Genomic DNA, 22,345 nt, shown 5'->3' with positions numbered 1-22,345 from the left:
TACATGCATCTGCATTCTTAAGGTCCTTCATGGGCAGGGCGGGAGGAAGGGGCTCACTCTTACACTTCAAAGGGTAGTGGCCTGACCCCACACAAAGGACTGATTACCCATCACAGACAGCCTGGCAGACAGGACTGAGTTGAAAGGGATACTGGTGGACTTCAGAGCCATTCTTTCACGACTCAATTCCATTAATTTCAATATTTCTTATAGCACTTCACAGATGCCCACATTTTATAAGAAATGTTATGCTTTTGCTTATCAGTGCCATTCTGAGAAGGCATCATTATAGGTGGTACTGTCATCGTGTCCCTTTCTCACTTACATTTGACAGGAACATAATGCACACTTGTTAGGGATTGTTTATGTAATTGCTGACACAAGCCTGCCATATTATCAGTTGTTTAGGAACATACCTGGGTCAGGGATCCTATATGTTCAGTATAAGTACATCTCACAAGGACAAGGTCATTAGAGGGGTTCCTTCCAGATGCCATCTATGCTGCACGTCAGCTTGCTGCAGAACTCAGTCTTTGTGTCTTTATGGAGTCTGACCTAGAGACCTCATTCCAAGGTAACAAGGGGTGAGGTGGGGAGGTTCTCATGGACATGTACTGGCAGATTAGGATTTATCCCACCTAGGTCTCATTGGGATAGAGATTGGGCGTTCTTTGTTAGGAATTGCAGATCTTATGTCCATTGCAATATGTTGAGGGTTTTCATATTCACAACTCTCATCTTCACGATTTTGCTTTTATTATTGCTCATTATTATCATCATCATTGCATTTTACCATAGTTTGCAGTCTTTTCAATAAATATATTGAAACCTTTCCTGCACCTCCTTTATTACCTATGTGTGTATGAGAGTTATTGCTAATGAGAGAAAAGGGTAATTTCCGTTCCACCACAACTCCCCTGAGAAGTCTCATCTAGAGTCCATGCGTAAGTCTGCCAGAAATCATCTTTATTGTCCGAGTTTTGGTGAGGAACTGCTTGTGAGCTGGGAGGGTTGGGGCGACAGTTGCAACTTGTTGCAAGATTTACTCAGTCACCTATAAACAGAAGTCCTGTCACCCCTAAACCAGCAGTCTCGCTAAGGAGCAAGAGTCCAACTACAACAAGTCGGCCTGCGCGCCATCGCGTTTGGCCCCAACTTTGACTTTGCCTTGGTCCAACGCTACCTAAAGAAACCTCTAAGAGTGCAATTAGATTCTAAGCACTATTTTACCGTTGTCTTTTGAAAAGTCATAACTTCTATGCATTGGGTTTCTATCATTCTGGTCTTATTTTATTTATGAAATCATAAACTATTTTTATAACCTGATGTGGAGTCCTTTTGTGGTGTTTTCAATGCATTACTATATGAGTTATTGCACAGATACGTTACACATTGCCTTCTAAGTTATGCCTGCTTGCTCTGTGCCAAGCTACCGGAGGGTGAGCACAGGATAATTTAGGTAGTGTTGTGACTTAACATGACTAGGATTGTGGTCCCTACTCTGACAGGGTGCACACCTCTGCCAACTACATACCCTGGGGCATATTTATACTCCATTTGCGCCAAATTTGCTTCCTTTTTGTTTACGCAAATTCAGCGCAAAACTAACTATATATTTATATTTTGACATTAGACATGCCTAACGTCAAAATATTGGACTTTGCACCATTTTTTAGATGTATGAACCTACCTTGCGTCAATGAGATGCAAGGTAGGCGTTCCCATCTAAAAAATGGCTCTAACCCCAAAGCCCCACATTTATCCCCCTGTGTTAAAATGATGCACAGGTCGGAGGAGGGGCTAAACAATGGTGCAAACCAGGCATTAGGGGAACTGTGGACCCATTTTCATGGTTAAACACCATAGAATGGGTCCACAGGTGCCCCCTTCAAGTCCCAGAAACACCAACATGGGACACAGGAGGATGGGGGAACCCCATCCCAGGTAAATAGGGTAAGTATAGATAAGTATTTTTTAAATTTTTTTAATGAAATCGCCATTCTGGGCCCAACTTGGGGCCTGCTGCACAGCACAGGGTGCAATGACCATGCCCAGGGGACACTGGCCCCCTGTCTTGGCCATTGGGGAGGTCAGCATGACTCCTGTCTTTGCTAAGAAGACAGGAGACATGTGGTATGGATGGTTTTGTGCATAAAATGATGCTAGGCGGGTTAGAGGCATTTTTTTGGCTGGAACCAGCCTAACATCATTTTTAGGTACTAAACCCCCTTATCCCATACCGCCACCCCCAACCGTTTAACATTATTTTCCATGACGTTAGCCCGCCCATTGCACCAGATTGAGCCATTCCATAAATTTGGTGCCCAGCTGGCGTCCTGGAATAGCGCAACCCGGCGCTATACTTTTTGATGCAGTTTTGCATCAAAAAGTATAAATCTGGGCCCTAATTTCTAATGTGTGTTTTATAGCGTTGGTAAAGGCTGTTTTCACTGATTCACTCAGGTAGCCACATAAAATACAGATCTGTTCTTTGCTGTAGGTATATTAACCCTCTGCCTTACTTTATAGTGAGTCAAAATTGCCAATAGTAAAAACACTGATCTCGCTCTCTAGCAGGAACATTAATCATAAGCATTATCGTGACATTTTTATTGCTGCCTCAAAGCTGGAGCACAAGAAATTCTGCAGCAGGTTCTTTTAAATCTTTAGTTATTGCTAAACACAGCCCCCCCCAGCCGAGGTCAGTGCCACCTCTCTAGGTCAACGCGCTGCGAAGCCACACCAATCGCATCACCTTAAAGGCGGCCATGACGGCACTCTCAAAGATGATCAGCTTTGGCACAATTTCCCCAAAACTCACTGAATGTTAATAATGTTAGAGTTATCATTCCGCATCTAAGTTTCACAACTAATTGATTCTTAAAAATCACACATAAAAATATTAGAAGTATTTTAAAACTGATGATAATAAATATGTCAGATTTATAGCACTCACTTTATCCAGTCATCGGTACAGGACAAAATTCAAACACAGAAATCTTACAATTTTTCTTTTTATTTTTTTATTTGGGAATAATATGCAGACCCAAAAATACTGAGTCCAATTCCACACGTTGTTCTCCCTTCTGCGGAAATAATGGGCCGAATCTGCAAACGTTTGCCACATGCTTGGAGCAGGAGGAAAATGTTACAGCGATTTTATGTTTTACCCTGGGAGGGTGAAGGTGTGGCGGCGCTTGAGGGTAGCGAGAGGGAAGGATTATTTTTAATTCAGCTAGAGGAGCGTCTTCTGCTTCTTCCACACTGAAGGATGCAGGTGGACATAGGCCAGATACTGCAGCTTCCAGATGGCCCTGGTGTCTCTGGGCCTGTTATTATCGGTTCTGCAATTTTAGGACCCAATCCTTCCGGTCCGGAGGCACAGGAAAACTTGATGTTGCCCAATCGGGTATCCCAGTAGGGATACTGCTGAAGGAACCCCCTAATGAGGCCCTAAGATTCGTAACACAGAGGTGAGCATTTTAACTGAATTCTGATTCTGATTCACAAACGTATCTGGAAAAAGTCGTATAGTTGTGGTTTCTTCAATAAAAATGGGTCCTCCCAAGATTAAGGGTATAATTATCTTATCTGCCCTTAAGTCAGTAATGGAAACCTCTGTTCCCATTTTGCAAGTAAGTTGTAGTGAGGGACTGAAGTCAACCACAGTGATGATGCAGAGATGATTATTTTTAGAAAAATACCAGCAGTGGTGATCTGTAAACCCCCAGCTCCCAGAGGCCCACCCAGCCCCCCCCTACAGTTAACACCATAGTACCTAGGACAGCTGGAACAGATCCCTACACAGATTTCCTCTGTTCCTGAAAGATATAAACATTTATTTTCTTTTATAATGGAAGCACACTTCCACACAACTGGTGTTTCAGCGAAACTCGTGCTGGACCCCAATGGGTAACGATGGTAGCAGCGCAATGCAGGGCCAGGCCATTTCGTAGGAGGGTCTCAAATCCTATGTCAAGTAAAGTGAATCAGCAAAATATGAGGTGCAGGACTACTGCTTCTCAGGATAAATTAGGAGCTCTTTCACACAGCAAAGAAACAAAAATCAATGTTAATCGTGGCACACTGGTTCCCCTCATTGCCATGTGGCCTGCATCCTGCTGAGCTTCGGGCCATGCTTAGAGAGTAAAAGGGACTGTGGTGCTACAAGTATTGCCAAAGATGTGACGAGGGACTGCAGACAACTATAGCCATGACAGAGACATGATTATTTGCAGGCACACAGTCTGCAGGGCTTTACACCAGCCAAGCTTTAACTGCACCATGCAGAACCGTCACCCGAGGTAAGAGCCAACATAGAACCTAAAAAAGCGGGTAAAGAGAACTCTGCAGAGTGCCACTGTTCCTTAAAGACATATGCCTTTTTAATATATTTGTTCCACTTTCAGATTTCTCATGCAGCAACACATGAACTTTGACTGTCATGCACTTTTCGAAATGGAAAATTGTCTTGGCTCAAAACCTGGCTGATCAACACTCACCCTAATTGGCCAGGGTATGCCCAGACATGGGTTCCTTGCTCACTGTGCCACCGGATTCAAGTTAGCCTGGCTGATGAGGGATGATACCCCAAAACCAGTCCCAGGATGCTTGCTTCCGTTCCAGGGACGACCTTGCTTGGCAGTTCTGGCTGGACTGTTCCCTTGCGGAAAAGGGTGAAGACTGATTTGCATATGGCTAGGTCCAAACTGGGGTGGCATGGGGAGCAAAAGAAGGATGGACTTAGCCCAGATCTGTGACTAGGGGTGAGTGTTTGAAAGGTTTAAGAACTCAGTCCATCATCTTGTGTTGCAACACTTACTTATCAGCAGTGGAGTTAAGGAAGAAGCCTTCTTGAGTAATTGGAGCATTTTAGATTGGGTGAAATGTTGTCTTTCAGAGGCATAATTCCACCTTAACACAAGTACCAGTCTATGGATATGCCCTTAGAAACTACAGGTTTTTCCCAGTGTTTGGCCTTCCCTTACTTCCTAGTATCAAAGACAAGTTGTTCCATGAATGCCAGCATCATGCGATTTCTCAGTAGCCAGGTAGTGCCAAAAATATATCCACCAAAAGCATTTTAATAGTGACTTTTGGGAAACATTAAAGTGTTGTTTCTCATTTTACACTATTGAAAATATTGTAATTACCTCTAACTATGCTGCCCTAAAGGATAACATGAACCAAAGGATTACAATAGCGTTTAAGAAAATTAGTTCTGCCTCACACTTTTCTATTTTAACAGCACCCAGTGTCATCTAAAACCTACTTATCCGTAGTACAGGTATCATCCATTTCAATCTACTCATCATTTTTCCAGTCTTTCAGTAAGTAGAGGCTTTCCTTCATGGACAATTGTCTTGTGAAGAATCCTAATTTGACTTCCATTCTCTAACACTTTCCTATTATTTGATAGGGTGATAATAATGTTGGATATTTTATGACAGTGCCACAATATTGACCCTCAAATTATGAGATGTTCTCGATCTCTGCCCAAGGTCATTGAATAAGAGCACAGTTCTGATGAAATGTGGGGTAGGACCTAGTTCAGTCTTTGCAAGACACAATCACGAGCTGCACCCTTATCTGGCTGTTTAAACTGTTAATCAGTAAGAGGAGACCAATAATATACTTTGTCATTGCCTAACCTTCTTGAGAGCGTTGTTTGGCACTGTATAGAGAATGCTGTTTCTTCCAAGTGCTTCCCTGTGTGAGGGTGATTTAATTTTAGCACTGCCTCTACTGCCTTCTCTCCCTCCTGAAATCTCCAGCACACCAGTGGCTCCAGGTTGAAGGAGCCTCCTCCGTATCTACTGTCACTTAGGCCAGACATTCCCATAAACATTGCTCCTCCTGGTGGCATTCCACTAGCAACAAGATTCTCTGGTTGATGAGTTGTTGATTCCAGTAACCCATTCTGTGGTTCAACACTTTTGTTGGTGGCCTTAAAACTCCTGAAGGGGATGGACCAGCAGTTCTTGTCACCTTTGCGACTAATCATTGTCATCAGCTTGGTTGGGGTGGATGACTCTAGAAAGGGCATGCGTATAGAATTTGTAGTCTCTATCAGTAGCATCATTTTCATCCATCTGAACGGATAACTTTGCCATCCTGAATGATCTCTGATACTTTGCTCATCAGCTAAAGGGTCACCTTGCTCTAGTCAGAAATGTCCACTCTTTGGCAGTGCTCATATTGTTATAAAAGAGAACAAAGATATTCAGAACTGGACAAAGTAATGAGGTTGTTGTTCTGTGCAGATAATAACCTCTCTGTCCGTGAATCACAATCCATGGATAGTGAACATGAGACCAGGCCACACCGGCGAGTTGTTGCCCTTGATCCTCTCCCCTCTTCTTTTCCTTTTGGTGAAAGTTGACCTAAGGTCTGGAAAGCAAGACTAATGGTGTTATCTTGATGTCTCCGCTGTACAACAGTAGGTATGTATCTCTCTTCATCTTCCGATACTGGTAGCTCCTGAATGGACTGCACATTTATCCCTATCTCTTCTGAAATGGCTGATAGTCTCTCCTATGTTTCTTAGGAGCTTAGGTTTTGTGATTTGCTTTCTGGGTAGATGTTCCCTCCCCAGGGTAATCAAAAGAATAAAAAAAGAAGGGGGTGTCTTCTTACCTAGAGAGAACAATGAGAGCTCTGAAATCTTACTCCAGAAATTGAGATTATGTTTGGCTTGGTTCTGGAATGATTCTCCTTCAATAGCTGCTCCATTATTATTCACTACTCCATCAGGAAGTGGCTCATAATGCCAGGAGAGGGTGTGATAGTTATATCTTTAAGATCCTGGTAGTGGCCCTACAAAGGGCAGGGCCACCACCAAAAATGTCTTTTAATGTTCTGGGGCATTGCTGGCAAAATGAAAAAAAAATCAGTACCTCTCCTGGCTCATTGAATTCATGAGCTCGGGAGAGCTTACCATATTTTTAACGCATTCCAAGCTGGAGCTTTAGGCTTTTCAGCTTGAGTGCTGGGCCCTCGAGTGGTTGGATCTATGGCCGTAATTTATGGCTTGAAAAGTCGTAAAAAAACTAACAACATGTGTAATGTTTATATTTAAAAATGCAAACACATTGAGACAATGACTATTAATAAACATTGCAAAATGTGAATTTATAAAATATACATTTGATTATAGAGGTCACATTTGATTATTTGATAAATCCTGCGTAAAATATGTTGATCTGCTGACCTCATGATAAAGCCAATAGGCCTTCTGCTTTTTATATTTCAGAGCCTAGATCCTTTGACAAATCTAGTAGGTATGCCTTACTTGAAATTATACTATTGCTGTGCATGGTTTCATCAGGGATTGTGCACCGGCAGTGGGTTGGGGACAGAGCCTGGCTGCAGGCCAGGCACAGCAGCAAACCCCATGTCAAGCACAGCAGTGGACATCTTATTTTATGTCACAAAAAATCCATAGAAATTCGTTAAAACAATAAAGAGTATAGTGACATCGTTAGAAATTGTAATGATATCTTACTTTGCATTAAAAAACTTTACAAATTCTCTGAAAAAAATAAAGGTTAAATATACGTTATTGTTAGGCGAAAATGAAAGTTAAAACATTTGGTTTAAAACAAACAAACCCACTACAATTCACCATTTATAATTATCTCATGCAACTATAGCTCACACCCTCGCCGGGCACTGCTAATTACCTCACATCACTGCAACGTCTAAAATGACATTTTTAACACCCCATGAGTTATCATTTTTTTTAAATCTCAAATGAATAAAAAAATGATTAGGTAATTTGACAAATACATACCTCACAAACTGCGAAAAAAATAGTATTAGCCCATAAAGTAAATTTAAAACGAGTATGAACATAATTTCAGAGACTGGACCTAATTCATTATTACCCCAACATTTTGGAGGTATGGAGAGCAGCATGATCAATGTATGCCCCCTACGCTGGTTCTTTTAAAAATCAGTTTTAATTTTGACATTTCCAGCCTGTCCTTTGGGATGTATGGCGCACAAAGCTTACATGATTGGGGCTGTTTCTTGATCTTTTTATCTATGCAGCGCAGATCCGAGTGCAGGTTCTATGTGGCAATAGGTGCAAATATTTCTTGCCATTTGTATTTTATTTTCTGACAGTACAGAGTGGAAACAGGGGTAAATGTTTGCATATTTATGTTTCTGAGAAACAGCCTCCTAAAATATAGTATTTACTTGCAGAGGTGTAGCTTCCATTAGTTCAGCAGGTGCAGTGCACCAGGGCTAGAGAACCGAGGGGCCCATTCATCTCTTATTACAGACGTGTTTTACAGTTCAAACAGCTGCTGACACACTGGCTATACTACTGCTTACTCGAAGAAACATTGGGTTAAAGTAATTCACTTTGCACCCTACATGAATATAAAATAGGCGCTCGGCTCAGAAAAACCCATCATGATACACCTCCTGTATTTGACACATGAGAAGTACATTTGCCAAAGTGCTTTTGTCAGAACGGATGAACATGAGCTGCCTGTGACGCAGTTGAGCCTAATCTCAAATGTTAAAGAATAATTCTATTAAAATGTATATTTCTTGTAAGAAACAGATGGAATAACTATGTCTGTTCTTGATTCAGAGTGTGAGGCTGGCGAACATGAAGGCGGATGTGCTAAAAAATGCAACTGCAGTCATGGAGGAATATGTGATCAAATTTTGGGGAAATGTACCTGCCGTCCAGGATGGACTGGAGACCACTGTGAAAGAGGTAGGTTTTGTGGCTAAGTGTTGCCCTTAATGTATTATGCTAAATCCTTTCTTCTTAGATACTTGATGTCAAGTGTGCCTCTTTCGATCAATCTGACTTTAAGCCAACTTCATTTTGCATTCTGGTATATTTGGGTTTCCTTTTAACACTGTATATGGGCAAACAAAGCCTTATTGGATAAAAACCAACACGTGGTTGAAGGTGCAACACATACCATTGGGCAGATGTGAGCTATGATCTATGAACAATAATACAATTATCAGCATAGTGCGTACATTGGCTCAGTACTCCCCAACTGAGAGTGTGGTGGAAACAACACCGACAAGTAGTTTGAAGGTAAGACTTATTCTTACCTCTGTGCATGGAAATAGATGAAGCACTGACTGGTGGGATCCAACCAGGCTGGATAAAGGCATTAAAACGAATGCAAGTTACTATATGGGCTGAAACATGCTGGCACTTTAGCGAATAAAGTTTGACAGACACCCCCTCTCTCATTGTTCATCCCGATCTTCTTTGAATCCTATCCTGCCTACCTCTTGATAAAGGGAATTCCTTGTGGTTCATGGAGAGATATTTATAACAGTAGTTTGGGTCACACTTCAATCCAGCACCATTTATTCAGAAAACCCTAGTTCAAAGGTTTAAAGGTTCAAAAAGTTTAGCACCAGCTTGCACCATTTCTGAGCACCAGCCGGGCATTATATTTATGGAATGGTGCAAGCCGGTGCAAAGGCGTCAAAGGCACTGCGTAAAAAAATATTACGTTAGCCAGGTGGGGCTGGCGGTATGGGAGAAGGGGGTTTTGCACCAAAAAATTACGTTAAGCAGGTTGGAGTAAAAAAAATGAGTCTCACCAGCCTAGTGTCGTTTTCTGATGCAAAACCATCCAGACCACATGACCCCTGTCTTAGAAAAGACAGGAGTCAGGCCCACCACCCCAATGGCCAGCACAGGAGGCCAGGGTCCCCTAGGCATGGCCATTGCACCCAGTGCCATGAAGGGGGGCCCACTTCAGAGCCTCTAATGGCACTTAGAAAAAAAATACTTACCTGTACTTACCTATACTTACCTGGGATGGGGTCCCCCATCCTCTGCTGTCCCTCTGGTGTGGGTAGGGGTGTCCCTGGGGCCAGGGGAGGGCACCTGTGGGCACATTCCATGGTGTTCCACCATGGAAATAGGCCCAAAGGTCCCCTAACACCTGCCCTGACCCAGGTGTTAAATAATGGTGCAAAGCTGGCTTTGCACCATTATATGACCCCTCCCCCCCGTGTGTGATTTTAGCACCGGGATAAATATGAAGCTAAGGCCATAGAGTAATTTTTTGCACGGGAACACCTACTTTTCATCTCATTAACGTCCAAAAAATGACTTTAACTCCATAAATTTGTCACTAGACGGGTCTAGCGCCAAAGTACAAATGTGGAGTTCGTTTTCCACCGAATTTAAAAAACTGATGCAAATTCGGCGCAAAACAAGTATAAATATGCCCCTAAATTATGATGAAGCATTTCACAAAAGGGTGAGTGACGCTTTGACATCCAATAATAATCTTTTTAATGCCCCCATATGGCCTATGGAGTCTTAGCACAACAAATTGGTTCACATCACTAGTATATATATTTTTATGTGAGCTTTACACTTTGTGCTTGTATCAAAGTCCTGATACTATTGGCACTGAGATTCATTCCATAGTCACCTCCACGCCATTCACCCCTTTGAAAATGGGCTATATACAAAGGACCAGTATTTCCTAACTAATTCTTATTCTGACGAACCTTTGGTGAGGTAATTAAAAGGTTTACTTATTTTAGTGGCTTTTAGAACTTCCTCTGCTCTCTGCCCTTTGGATAATTCTGTCTTACTCTAAGTACTGTTGTTGTTCTTCAAATATGGAAAAGTGATACCCAAGTTATACACATAAGTATTGATCTTGAGCTTATGTTTGCATCAAATGCATTCTTTCAAGCTCCCAATCTCCAAATGAATGTCTTGTAAAAGCTTTTTAACATCCATTATGGTATCACTTTCAAAACGTCTTTCTCCTGGTTCAATAAACACCAGACTTGAATATTTTAGATTTCTCTGCATGTTTGCATCATCTATGGCATCCGCTCCAGAGAGCAGGTATTTGCTAGGAACACTTTTTTTTTTAGCTTAATAATGCTTTATTGAATAAATTAGCATACACTGGTACAATAGAATAAATACTTTGTAACTAGAAGTAAAAAACAATAAAAATCATAATCATATAGATAATCATATCTATAAGAAACAATTTGTATACACAACCAGACTATAATATTGTACCATAGAATAATAGCATTTTTTGTTAAGTTTTAGTAAGGAAAGAAAGAAAAGAGAGGAAGGAAAGAAAAGAAAGATTAAAACAATGCAAATTATAAATCACATAATTACAATAAAGCAACCGTTAAGTATTAACAGTAGTATGAAAGGTCTTGTGTTGCGAAAGGAAAGAGGTGAGAGGAAGCCAAAGCAAGTCCCTTTTAATTAACAGTTGAGTAGTATTAGCATTTGCTCGATCCATTCTGTGATTATAACAGATCAGATTCCACCAAGTTACAACAGATATTTTCGTAGTATTTTTCCAATTAGAAGTTATAATTTGCAGTGCACTAGCAATGAGCAAATCAGCCAATTTACCAAGCAGTGGTTGGGAATACCAAATTGATGAAGTAATACCCCCAAAAATATGTAATATATGAAAGGTACATTGATGCAGAAAATCTGATTAACTTTATCCCAACCTTGTTCCCAAAAAGTGTGAACTGCAGAGCACTCAAAAAACATGTGCATATAATGACTTTGTTCTTTAGAGCACGACCAACACTTGCTATCTGTAGTAAGTTTAAATTTATAAAGGTCTACAGGAGTATAATAAAGCCTATTATAAAAGTAAAATAATGTTTGGGTTGTAGATGCTGAACGGGATGTTGTATGGAGTTTGGACCATATTTTTTCAATGTAGATATAGGAATGTTTTGATTTAAATCCTGCTTCCATGCTAATTCTATTTTAGATTTTGGTCTCCCAAGACTGATATGTGTCAGGGTTCTGTATATAAAAGAAGCAGAGACTTGTGAGGACAAATTATAAGGTTGGGAATTAGGCTGTGTAGAAGAGGAAGCATCCAAAGTTTGAGACAATTAGTTATAGAGGAGAGCAAAGAGAGTTTGATATTGCATGGCGTAATAAGAGGAGATATGAAATGTACGTTGAAGAGCATGAAATTCAAGTACAGCATTGTCTAGAATTAAATGATCTAAAGTTATAACGCCTTTATGCAGCCACTCTTTCCATACCAAAATTCTATTGTGAAATTTAATATCACTATTGTACCACATAGGAGTTTGCCTAAGGTTCTCATATGAGGAGTGAGAGGCAAGAAGTAATGGCCTGGCAATAGAAACAGAATGAGTTATTATCGGAGAGAAAAGAGATTTAGGGGATTGTGAGAGCCGAACTGCATCTCTAAATGTAAATGGTGTAATTTGTGAGTGTTCCAATTAACTCCATAGAGAGGTCCCTTTATGAAAAGTGGGAGAGAGGGACAACCATACTTGTTTTAAAACAAATGCAGAGCGATATCTTCTAAGGCATGGAAAATTTACACCTCCATTATCTCTAGATTCCTGCAGTTTAACTAGAGATATACAAGATTTATGTTTGTGCCATTAAAATTTCATAAATAATGTATTTATAGTTTTAAAAAAACTAGAAGGAAGTTTAACTGGGAGCATAGATAAATAAAAATTTAAAATGGGCAACAACAACATTTTAATTGTGGCCAGTCTTCCCCACCAAGTTAAATAAAGAGGATACCATCTGTCAAGTAATTTCAAAATCCTTGACTCTACCTCTTTGAGATTAGTTCCAATAGTGTCTTTAAGAGAGTTGGAATAGGATATGCCCAGGCATTTGCTATGCTTAGAATTCCACGTAAACCCAGTATCTTTAAACATGTCTGGTAGACAGTAAGCATTTAATGACAAAGCCTCTGATTTATCTACATTAAGCTTATAACCCAAGACACTTGAGTATTCTTGTAATAATTAAAAAAAATCTGGAATAGTCTTTTGAGGATTAGAGATAAAAAGTAAAATATCATCAGCGTAAACTGTGAATTTAATCTCAGTGTCTTTATGTTAAGACCATAAAAATCAGATGACCTACTTATTTTCTCTAGGAGGGGCTCAAGGGCTAATATAAATAACAGAGGTGATAGAGGACAACCTTGTCTAGTACCTCTGTGCAGGGGGAAGTAATGGGATTGTTCACCATTTACTAAAATTGATGTAGAGGGTGAAGAGTATAAAAGTCTAATAAGCTTAATAATATGAGGACTAAAACCATGCCATTTTAATGCTCCAAACATAAAGTCCAAACATACTCGATCAAAGGCTTATTCAGCATCTAGAGTTATGGCAGCTATAGGATCCCTGGATTTAGAGGCAAGATGGATAATATTGAGAAAAGTTCTAGAATTACCCGATATGTTTCGCCCCTTAACAAAACCTGACTGATGAATGTCTATTAAATCTGGGATAAAATGATTAATCCGTAAGGCCAGAATTTTTGCAAAGATTTTACAGTTGACATTAATAAGAGATATAGGACTGTAATTACCGCATTTGGATAAATCCTTATCCTTTTTAGGAATCAAACACAACAAAGCTTCAGAAAAAGTGCCCTTTACTTGATCTTTTGATATGAAATACTGTATAAGTGTTAATAGCTTCGGAACCAAAATAGATGCAAAAGTGGAGTAAAATTCTATTGAAAAGCCATCTGGGCCAGGAGCCTTATCCTTAGGAAGCTCGGTAATGGCATTTTTGATTTCTGTTTCAGATAGGTCAGATTCTAATGGTGACAAATCTACATTTTGCTTCGAAGGAATAGAGGGGAAGAAGGTATCTACTTCAGGCATATTAGGAGTTTTTTCAGGAGTATATAATGTGGTATAATAATCGGTAAAGCATTGCAGGATTGTTGAATCTTTAGTATGTCTGTTTCCAAATGTGTCTGTGATAACAGTAATTTTAGACTTTTGTTTTTTTGATCTTTAAATAATTTGCCAATAGTTTACCTGCTTTATTTTTCCCCCGTAAAATTTGGAATTTATTTTGAGTAAAGTTCCACATGCACTTTCCAAGGAATGCTTATTGTATTGTAATTTATCATCAATCAACCTGGATAAGGTGTCTGGTTTGTTAGATGAGAAATATTCATGCTCAAGCCATTTTATTTGTGAGAGCAGTTGAGAGGAAACTTTAGATTTTTCTTTCTTTTTAATAGCAACATAATCTATAATAAAGCCTCGAGCAGTAGCTTTAAATTCATCCCATATAAAGTTCATCTGAGTATCAGAAGGTAGATTGTGCATAAAAAAATATTTAGGAAACATTGTAAATTGTTCAATAAATAAGTGATCTTGCAATAAAGTGTTATTAAATCTCCAGCGATTAGAAAAGGAGGAATTTCCTGGAAGGCTCATATCAATTATTACTGGGGCATGATCTGATAAAAGAATAGACCCAATATCAGCATGTGAGAATGTTTGTATAACACTTTGTGTTGCAAATATATAATCTATTCTAGATTATGAGTGGTGTACTGGAGAATAAAACGTGAATTCTAATATCTGGGTGAGCAATTCTCCTTACATCACATATACCTCTGGAGGAGATTGCTTGATAAAATGTTATCTGCATTTTATTAGGGATATAACGAGTTTGAGAGTGACAATCTACAAAAGGATCCATAAATTGATTACAATCACCTCCTACCACAAGATTGTCAGAGTTGCAAGATAATAATAAGGAAGAAAAGTTAACCCAAAATTGAGGCTCTACTCCAGTTGGACCATAAACATTGCAAATGGAAAACAGTATACCATTAATCTTAACTGTCAGTCAAATCCATCTTCCTATGTCATCCTTAATCTCCTCCACAACTTGTATTTGTAAAGATTTATGAAACAATATGATTACCCCATTCTTATTATGAGCTGCAGAGGAACCAAAAACATGACCAACCCAATTTCTATTCAAACTTTTAAAGTCCTGCTCTTTAAGATGGGTTTCTTGTACAAGAGCAACTTGACAATTCAATTTAGAGAGACGTTGAAGCACTCTTTGTTTCTTAACTGGATTACGTAAACCCTTAAATTACATGAGATAATACAAAGACTGGTCATTTAACTAGTAGAAGACATTTAGACAACAGAACCTTGCCAAAACCTAAGAGACAAACAACATATGAATCATAGAAGAAGGTGAAAAGGAAACTTATGAACATATATCTAAGTGAGGTTACATGGTTATGCCAATCTTGCATTGTAAGACATGAAAAATAATAAAAGAAGAAAGAAAAGTAGAAAGAGAAAAAAACAGTGAGTGTTCCAATTAACTCCATAGAGAGGTCCCTTTATGAAAAGTGGGAGAGAGGGACAACCATACTTGTTTTAAAACAAATGCAGAGCGATATCTTCTAAGGCATGGAAAATTTACACCTCCATTATCTCTAGATTCCTGCAGTTTAACTAGAGATATACAAGATTTATGTTTGTGCCATTAAAATTTCATAAATAATGTATTTATAGTTTTAAAAAAACTAGAAGGAAGTTTAACTGGGAGCATAGATAAATAAAAATTTAAAATGGGCAACAACAACATTTTAATTGTGGCCAGTCTTCCCCACCAAGTTAAATAAAGAGGATACCATCTGTCAAGTAATTTCAAAATCCTTGACTCTACCTCTTTGAGATTAGTTCCAATAGTGTCTTTAAGAGAGTTGGAATAGGATATGCCCAGGCATTTGCTATGCTTAGAATTCCACGTAAACCCAGTATCTTTAAACATGTCTGGTAGACAGTAAGCATTTAATGACAAAGCCTCTGATTTATCTACATTAAGCTTATAACCCAAGACACTTGAGTATTCTTGTAATAATTAAAAAAAATCTGGAATAGTCTTTTGAGGATTAGAGATAAAAAGTAAAATATCATCAGCGTAAACTGTGAATTTAATCTCAGTGTCTTTATGTTAAGACCATAAAAATCAGATGACCTACTTATTTTCTCTAGGAGGGGCTCAAGGGCTAATATAAATAACAGAGGTGATAGAGGACAACCTTGTCTAGTACCTCTGTGCAGGGGGAAGTAATGGGATTGTTCACCATTTACTAAAATTGATGTAGAGGGTGAAGAGTATAAAAGTCTAATAAGCTTAATAATATGAGGACTAAAACCATGCCATTTTAATGCTCCAAACATAAAGTCCAAACATACTCGATCAAAGGCTTATTCAGCATCTAGAGTTATGGCAGCTATAGGATCCCTGGATTTAGAGGCAAGATGGATAATATTGAGAAAAGTTCTAGAATTACCCGATATGTTTCGCCCCTTAACAAAACCTGACTGATGAATGTCTATTAAATCTGGGATAAAATGATTAATCCGTAAGGCCAGAATTTTTGCAAAGATTTTACAGTTGACATTAATAAGAGATATAGGACTGTAATTACCGCATTTGGATAAATCCTTATCCTTTTTAGGAATCAAACACAACAAAGCTTCAGAAAAAGTGCCCTTTACTTGATCTTTTGATATGAAATACTGTATAAGTGTTAATAGCTTCGGAACCAAAATAGATGCAAAAGTGGAGTAAAATTCTATTGAAAAGCCATCTGGGCCAGGAGCCTTATCCTTAGGAAGCTCGGTAATGGCATTTTTGATTTCTGTTTCAGATAGGTCAGATTCTAATGGTGACAAATCTACATTTTGCTTCGAAGGAATAGAGGGGGAGAAGGTATCTACTTCAGGCATATTAGGAGTTTTTTCAGGAGTATATAATGTGGTATAATAATCGGTAAAGCATTGCAGGATTGTTGAATCTTTAGTATGTCTGTTTCCAAATGTGTCTGTGATAACAGTAATTTTAGACTTTTGTTTTTTTGATCTTTAAATAATTTGCCAATAGTTTACCTGCTTTATTTTTCCCCCGTAAAATTTGGAATTTATTTTGAGTAAAGTTCCACATGCACTTTCCAAGGAATGCTTATTGTATTGTAATTTATCATCAATCAACCTGGATAAGGTGTCTGGTTTGTTAGATGAGAAATATTCATGCTCAAGCCATTTTATTTGTGAGAGCAGTTGAGAGGAAACTTTAGATTTTTCTTTCTTTTTAATAGCAACATAATCTATAATAAAGCCTCGAGCAGTAGCTTTAAATTCATCCCATATAAAGTTCATCTGAGTATCAGAAGGTAGATTGTGCATAAAAAAATATTTAGGAAACATTGTAAATTGTTCAATAAATAAGTGATCTTGCAATAAAGTGTTATTAAATCTCCAGCGATTAGAAAAGGAGGAATTTCCTGGAAGGCTCATATCAATTATTACTGGGGCATGATCTGATAAAAGAATAGACCCAATATCAGCATGTGAGAATGTTTGTATAACACTTTGTGTTGCAAATATATAATCTATTCTAGATTATGAGTGGTGTACTGGAGAATAAAACGTGAATTCTAATATCTGGGTGAGCAATTCTCCTTACATCACATATACCTCTGGAGGAGATTGCTTGATAAAATGTTATCTGCATTTTATTAGGGATATAACGAGTTTGAGAGTGACAATCTACAAAAGGATCCATAAATTGATTACAATCACCTCCTACCACAAGATTGTCAGAGTTGCAAGATAATAATAAGGAAGAAAAGTTAACCCAAAATTGAGGCTCTACTCCAGTTGGACCATAAACATTGCAAATGGAAAACAGTATACCATTAATCTTAACTGTCAGTCAAATCCATCTTCCTATGTCATCCTTAATCTCCTCCACAACTTGTATTTGTAAAGATTTATGAAACAATATGATTACCCCATTCTTATTATGAGCTGCAGAGGAACCAAAAACATGACCAACCCAATTTCTATTCAAACTTTTAAAGTCCTGCTCTTTAAGATGGGTTTCTTGTACAAGAGCAACTTGACAATTCAATTTAGAGAGACGTTGAAGCACTCTTTGTTTCTTAACTGGATTACGTAAACCCTTAAATTACATGAGATAATACAAAGACTGGTCATTTAACTAGTAGAAGACATTTAGACAACAGAACCTTGCCAAAACCTAAGAGACAAACAACATATGAATCATAGAAGAAGGTGAAAAGGAAACTTATGAACATATATCTAAGTGAGGTTACATGGTTATGCCAATCTTGCATTGTAAGACATGAAAAATAATAAAAGAAGAAAGAAAAGTAGAAAGAGAAAAAAACAGAGAGAGAGAAAAAGCAAGGGGCAACAAAAGCACCCCATTGATAAAAGAAAGAAAAAATGGCATAAAAGCCAGAAAAGCCAAGAGGCTTCAGTCATAATTGTCTTAAAGAAAATAAAAATACTTTGCATGGGAGAAAGGGAGGAGCAAGAAAAGAAAAAGAGGCCAATCACCAACAGTACCCCCGAGGAACTACAATGATTGGATAATAAGAGAGAGGAGAGACGAGGAAACAGAATAAATACATTACAATATGAACAACTGACGATGTGACTTACCAACAAGGGAAAAAACACTATGATGTTGAGATATACAGGAATATAGACACAATCGGAAAGGGGATTTTCTCAACCTGTGATTTCAACGGTTTCAATATCTCTAAAGAAGAAATAAATAATTTAAGAATTTCACATTAACCAATCAAGTCTTGCTTAGTTCCATTGCCTCCCCTTTGTGAGAATATATAAACTGTTTCAGATCAAAGGGATTTTTAAAAGTAGTTGTTCTGTCCCTGAAGGTGACCCTAAAGAAGCAGGGGTGAATAAGGCCAAATCTAGCATTTATAGATCTTAAGGCTGGTCGGAGATCCAGAAATTCCTTCCTTCGTTTGGCGGTCGCCGTAGCCACATCCTGGCTAAAGAAAATCTTTTGGCCCGACCACAACATTTGTTTACGTTGTTTGGCGGTATTCACAACAGTTATTAAATCTGAGTACTGCAGGAAGTGGGCGATAATTCCTCCTGGTTTTGATGGAGAAGAGGGACCAATTTGATAGGCTCTCTGAATGTTGAGAGCAGTAGCATTCTGAAGACCAACAATATGAGTTTGCAAGAATGTTATTAAATCTTGGCCTTCTGACCCTTCCTGAATGCCATAAATGTGAAGATTATTTCGGCTGATTGCGATTTTCCAAATCTTCTGTCTGTTTTTTAAGTAGTATGACTTCCTTAGTCAAGTTATCAACTTTAGTAGCAGTATCTTGTATGTCACTGATCCTCTGTTCCACCTCAGAAAGTCTAGAATCCAGACGTGACCATTTCTCCTCAGTTCGCTGTATCACAATATTTGTCTCCATAACAAAAGGCTTTTATTAGCTTAAGCTCATCCATAATGTCATCTAATGTGAGGGGCAATGGAGACTTAGTTGGAGAGGATGGGTCTTTTTTAACTCTTTTGTGGGCCCCGGAGTCTTTACGACCATTAGAGTTAGAGACAGAGGCTACAGATATTTTGGAAGTTTGAGAGGCTTCCATTTCAGCCATACAGCGTATTTTTAGTGCAATAGTTTAGTTAATGTTCCTGCAACACCGATTAAGTCACCTCAGAGGACAAAGATTGAAAATTATAGTAGAAAATCCCGAATAAAATGACTATAACAGCTTCAAGGATGGCATCCAAGAGTGTCAAAAAGATACTAAGTTCTCCATATGGATTAAAGTAGCCAAAGACAAAAAAAGAAAATATTTTTAAGGAATTTAAAAAAATCCTCCTAAAATGGCGGCTGCATTCCTGTCAGAAAGGGAGCAGTAGGTTGAAAAGATCAAGCTCTGTAAAATACCAGAGTTTAAAAAAAAGAAAAAACTCAACACACTGCTCCCTGTTTGTTCCAACATCAAAATCGGGAAAAAGAAGTGGCCAGCTGTCAAAAACGCCTCCCTCCAATAAAAAAACGTCCTCGGCAGCTCGGGAGCGTCTTTACTGAGCGGCCATCTTAGCTGCTCCGGCGCGATCTCCCCGCTAGGAACACTTTTCTGTAAAGCATCATTTTGAGTAAAGCAAAGTAACCCTTGCCATTCAAGACGCAACCCTGTACTATAAGTCTGTAGCTATACCCTATGACAGAAAACTAGGCGATGTAAAAAGTTTGTTAACCAAGAGTTAATGAATATGTATTCATGTTAGTATTCTCTTATTTGCCCAATATTGAAACTACACTGAAAGATCTACACTAGATTTCATTAGAGGTACAAATAACATTTAAAGTCAGCTGTCTCGCCTTCATTTGCACTCTTCACAAGTAAGCCGGGCTCTCTAGCAGGCCTATTGACAATTTCAGGAAGAACACGAGAATCCAGGAGCAAGAACATTCCCCAACAGAGAACACCAGGAGACAGATTTCACATGGAATTGAATTGCCCTTGCGTCATGCAAGGTGACGCAAGGGCAATGCAGTCCTTAAGTCAGATTTACCAAGCCACGCAACACCACCTTGCATAGCCCCGCATGGTTTAGTAAATAAGGAGTAAGGTAAAACAGCGCAAGTCCCTGCCTTGCATTACTCTGCGCAAAAAGGCATTACATAGGTTGAGTGTGGGCGTCCCAATCTGCCCACCTATGTATTTTGGTGTATTCCCAGATTTACCAAAATTGGTAAACCTGGGATTGCCTCAAAAGGGTACTCTTTCTCCATAGAGGTGTAACAAGGAGAAATATATTTATGTCTCCTAGTTTTTTCCTCTCTCTACGTGTGCTGCATTCTGCAACACAGTAAGAAAGAGGAAAACGCCTCCAAGGATTGTTTTCGTGCAGGTAGGTGTATCATAAGAGGAAGGCTCCTTCGTAATGGCGAAGGTCTGTCACCCCCCCGGCTAAGCCAGGAAATGAAAGAGAAAACAATATTTAATTATCGTTTTGTCTTTCATCTTCTGGCTCAGCCAGCAGTGTGTTCAGGGCGGGGCTGGGCTGTGGGATATGGGGGGAAGGGGAGAATGCACTAAGTGTGCATGCGTATTTGGTTGGACATCTGAGTCTGGCCAAACACACATGTGCACTTAGGTTTCTCTGACGTACATGTATGCACAACTGGGCTGGTGAAACAGCACAGACTCCAGGCTTGTGTCTGAGCGGCACTCCGAGCCACTCAGACCATTCTATACGCTGCTTACATGGTATGTTTAGCAGAATTGCTGGGGAGCTTGTGCTGGTGTCCCAGCGAATGCTGGGACACCACAAGAAGACCAAAGGAGCAATGTGGCAGGAGGCAGCGGAGACGACAGGAAAAGGGTAAGTTTTTTTAAATTATTATGATATTTTTCTATTCATCCCCCCTCCCACACCCCTTCCAGATTTGGGGCAGCCGCCGCTGCGTATCTTCCTGCACAAAAACAATTCTGCCTTAATGCATGCACCCTTTTACGATGGCACAGCAGTGCCTACATTGACTGTAGGCAGCACTGAGAGTGCCAATGCAGGGATAGGACAGGAATGTGCACGTTCTGCCCTCCCCATTTGATGCAGTGGATCAAGTTGCTTTGATGCATTGCACCACGTCAAATGATGACAAATCTGCCCCCAAACTTCCAAATCACACAAGCACAGAAGGAAGCATTCCCTGGGGCAAGGGCAACCATCTGGGACACCAGCTGATCCAACTAAAACATCTCCGGACATCTTGTCACTCAAAATGTTTTATAGATCCATTTCATGGAGTGTCTCAGAGAAGGAGGAAACGGAGCCGATAGTGCAGCCAGCCACAGAGATAAACTCACAATACAGACCCTACTTCTCTGACTGAGGTCATGCTTTGTTTTCCTTCTACCCTCTCTGAATCTCTGCTTCATATTGGGTCTTTAGGGTAGGGTGTCCCTCACCGTTTTCCCACCATAATGTAAATTCAGATTAAATTTCCCATTTAACCTCCACCAACTAACCTCGATGAACAAACCTTACTTCTCCTGTTGCATTTTCTGTATACATAAGTCCTCGTACGTTTTATGTCAAGCCCTGTAATACCGCTTGGCACAGCTTTGCTATAGAAAAATATGAATAATCAAATTGAAAAAAAACATTTAGAATATTTGAGAACTACAAAGTAAAGTTTTGATATTCCACAGATTATCAGCCATATCACTTGCTATCAACTCAACCTTTCAGCAACCATGGCTGTTCCAGCACAAGTGAGTTGCACCTACATGCAACTGAACATCCATACTTTAACAAATCCTAGAGGGAAAGTAACACTTACCCAAAATTATAAAATACGTTGATTGATATCTAATTCTTTTTCCAAAAATGTGTTTAAAGAAGCGTCATGTGCTCAACATATCATTCAGTGATTAGGAAACAAACAGATATCAAAAACATAAACATATTCTAACCGAACCACCAAACTCAGTCCACTATGCCCACCATGTACGTAAAACAAATAGACAAAAATAATTCAAGGTAACCTTTACACCTTATCCGGGACACTTGGTAGCATTGCACCTGGACTGAAATGAAAAAACATACATCTACTTTCGGTAATGTGGATGAAGTGGATTTCTGTATTGTTACTTTTAAGCACTTTGGGGGTCATTCT

At 39.2% G+C, this 22,345-nt stretch overlaps 1 protein-coding gene across 1 annotated transcript in view; it reads left to right on the top strand.

The window, feature by feature from the left end:
* The window catches only part of LOC138265069 (multiple epidermal growth factor-like domains protein 6), a 768,694-nt gene that overhangs the window by 701,485 nt on the left and 44,864 nt on the right, over window positions 1-22,345 (top strand). Inside the window, exon 20 of the mRNA XM_069212617.1 lies at window positions 8,606-8,734. Coding sequence (XP_069068718.1) covers window positions 8,606-8,734 — 129 coding nt within the window. The remainder of the gene's footprint in view (window positions 1-8,605; window positions 8,735-22,345) is intronic.

Source organism: Pleurodeles waltl, chromosome 11, assembly GCF_031143425.1.
Source record: "Pleurodeles waltl isolate 20211129_DDA chromosome 11, aPleWal1.hap1.20221129, whole genome shotgun sequence".
Classification (NCBI taxonomy): Eukaryota; Metazoa; Chordata; class Amphibia; order Caudata; family Salamandridae; genus Pleurodeles; species Pleurodeles waltl.
This window is presented reverse-complemented; position numbering and strand designations above follow the sequence as displayed.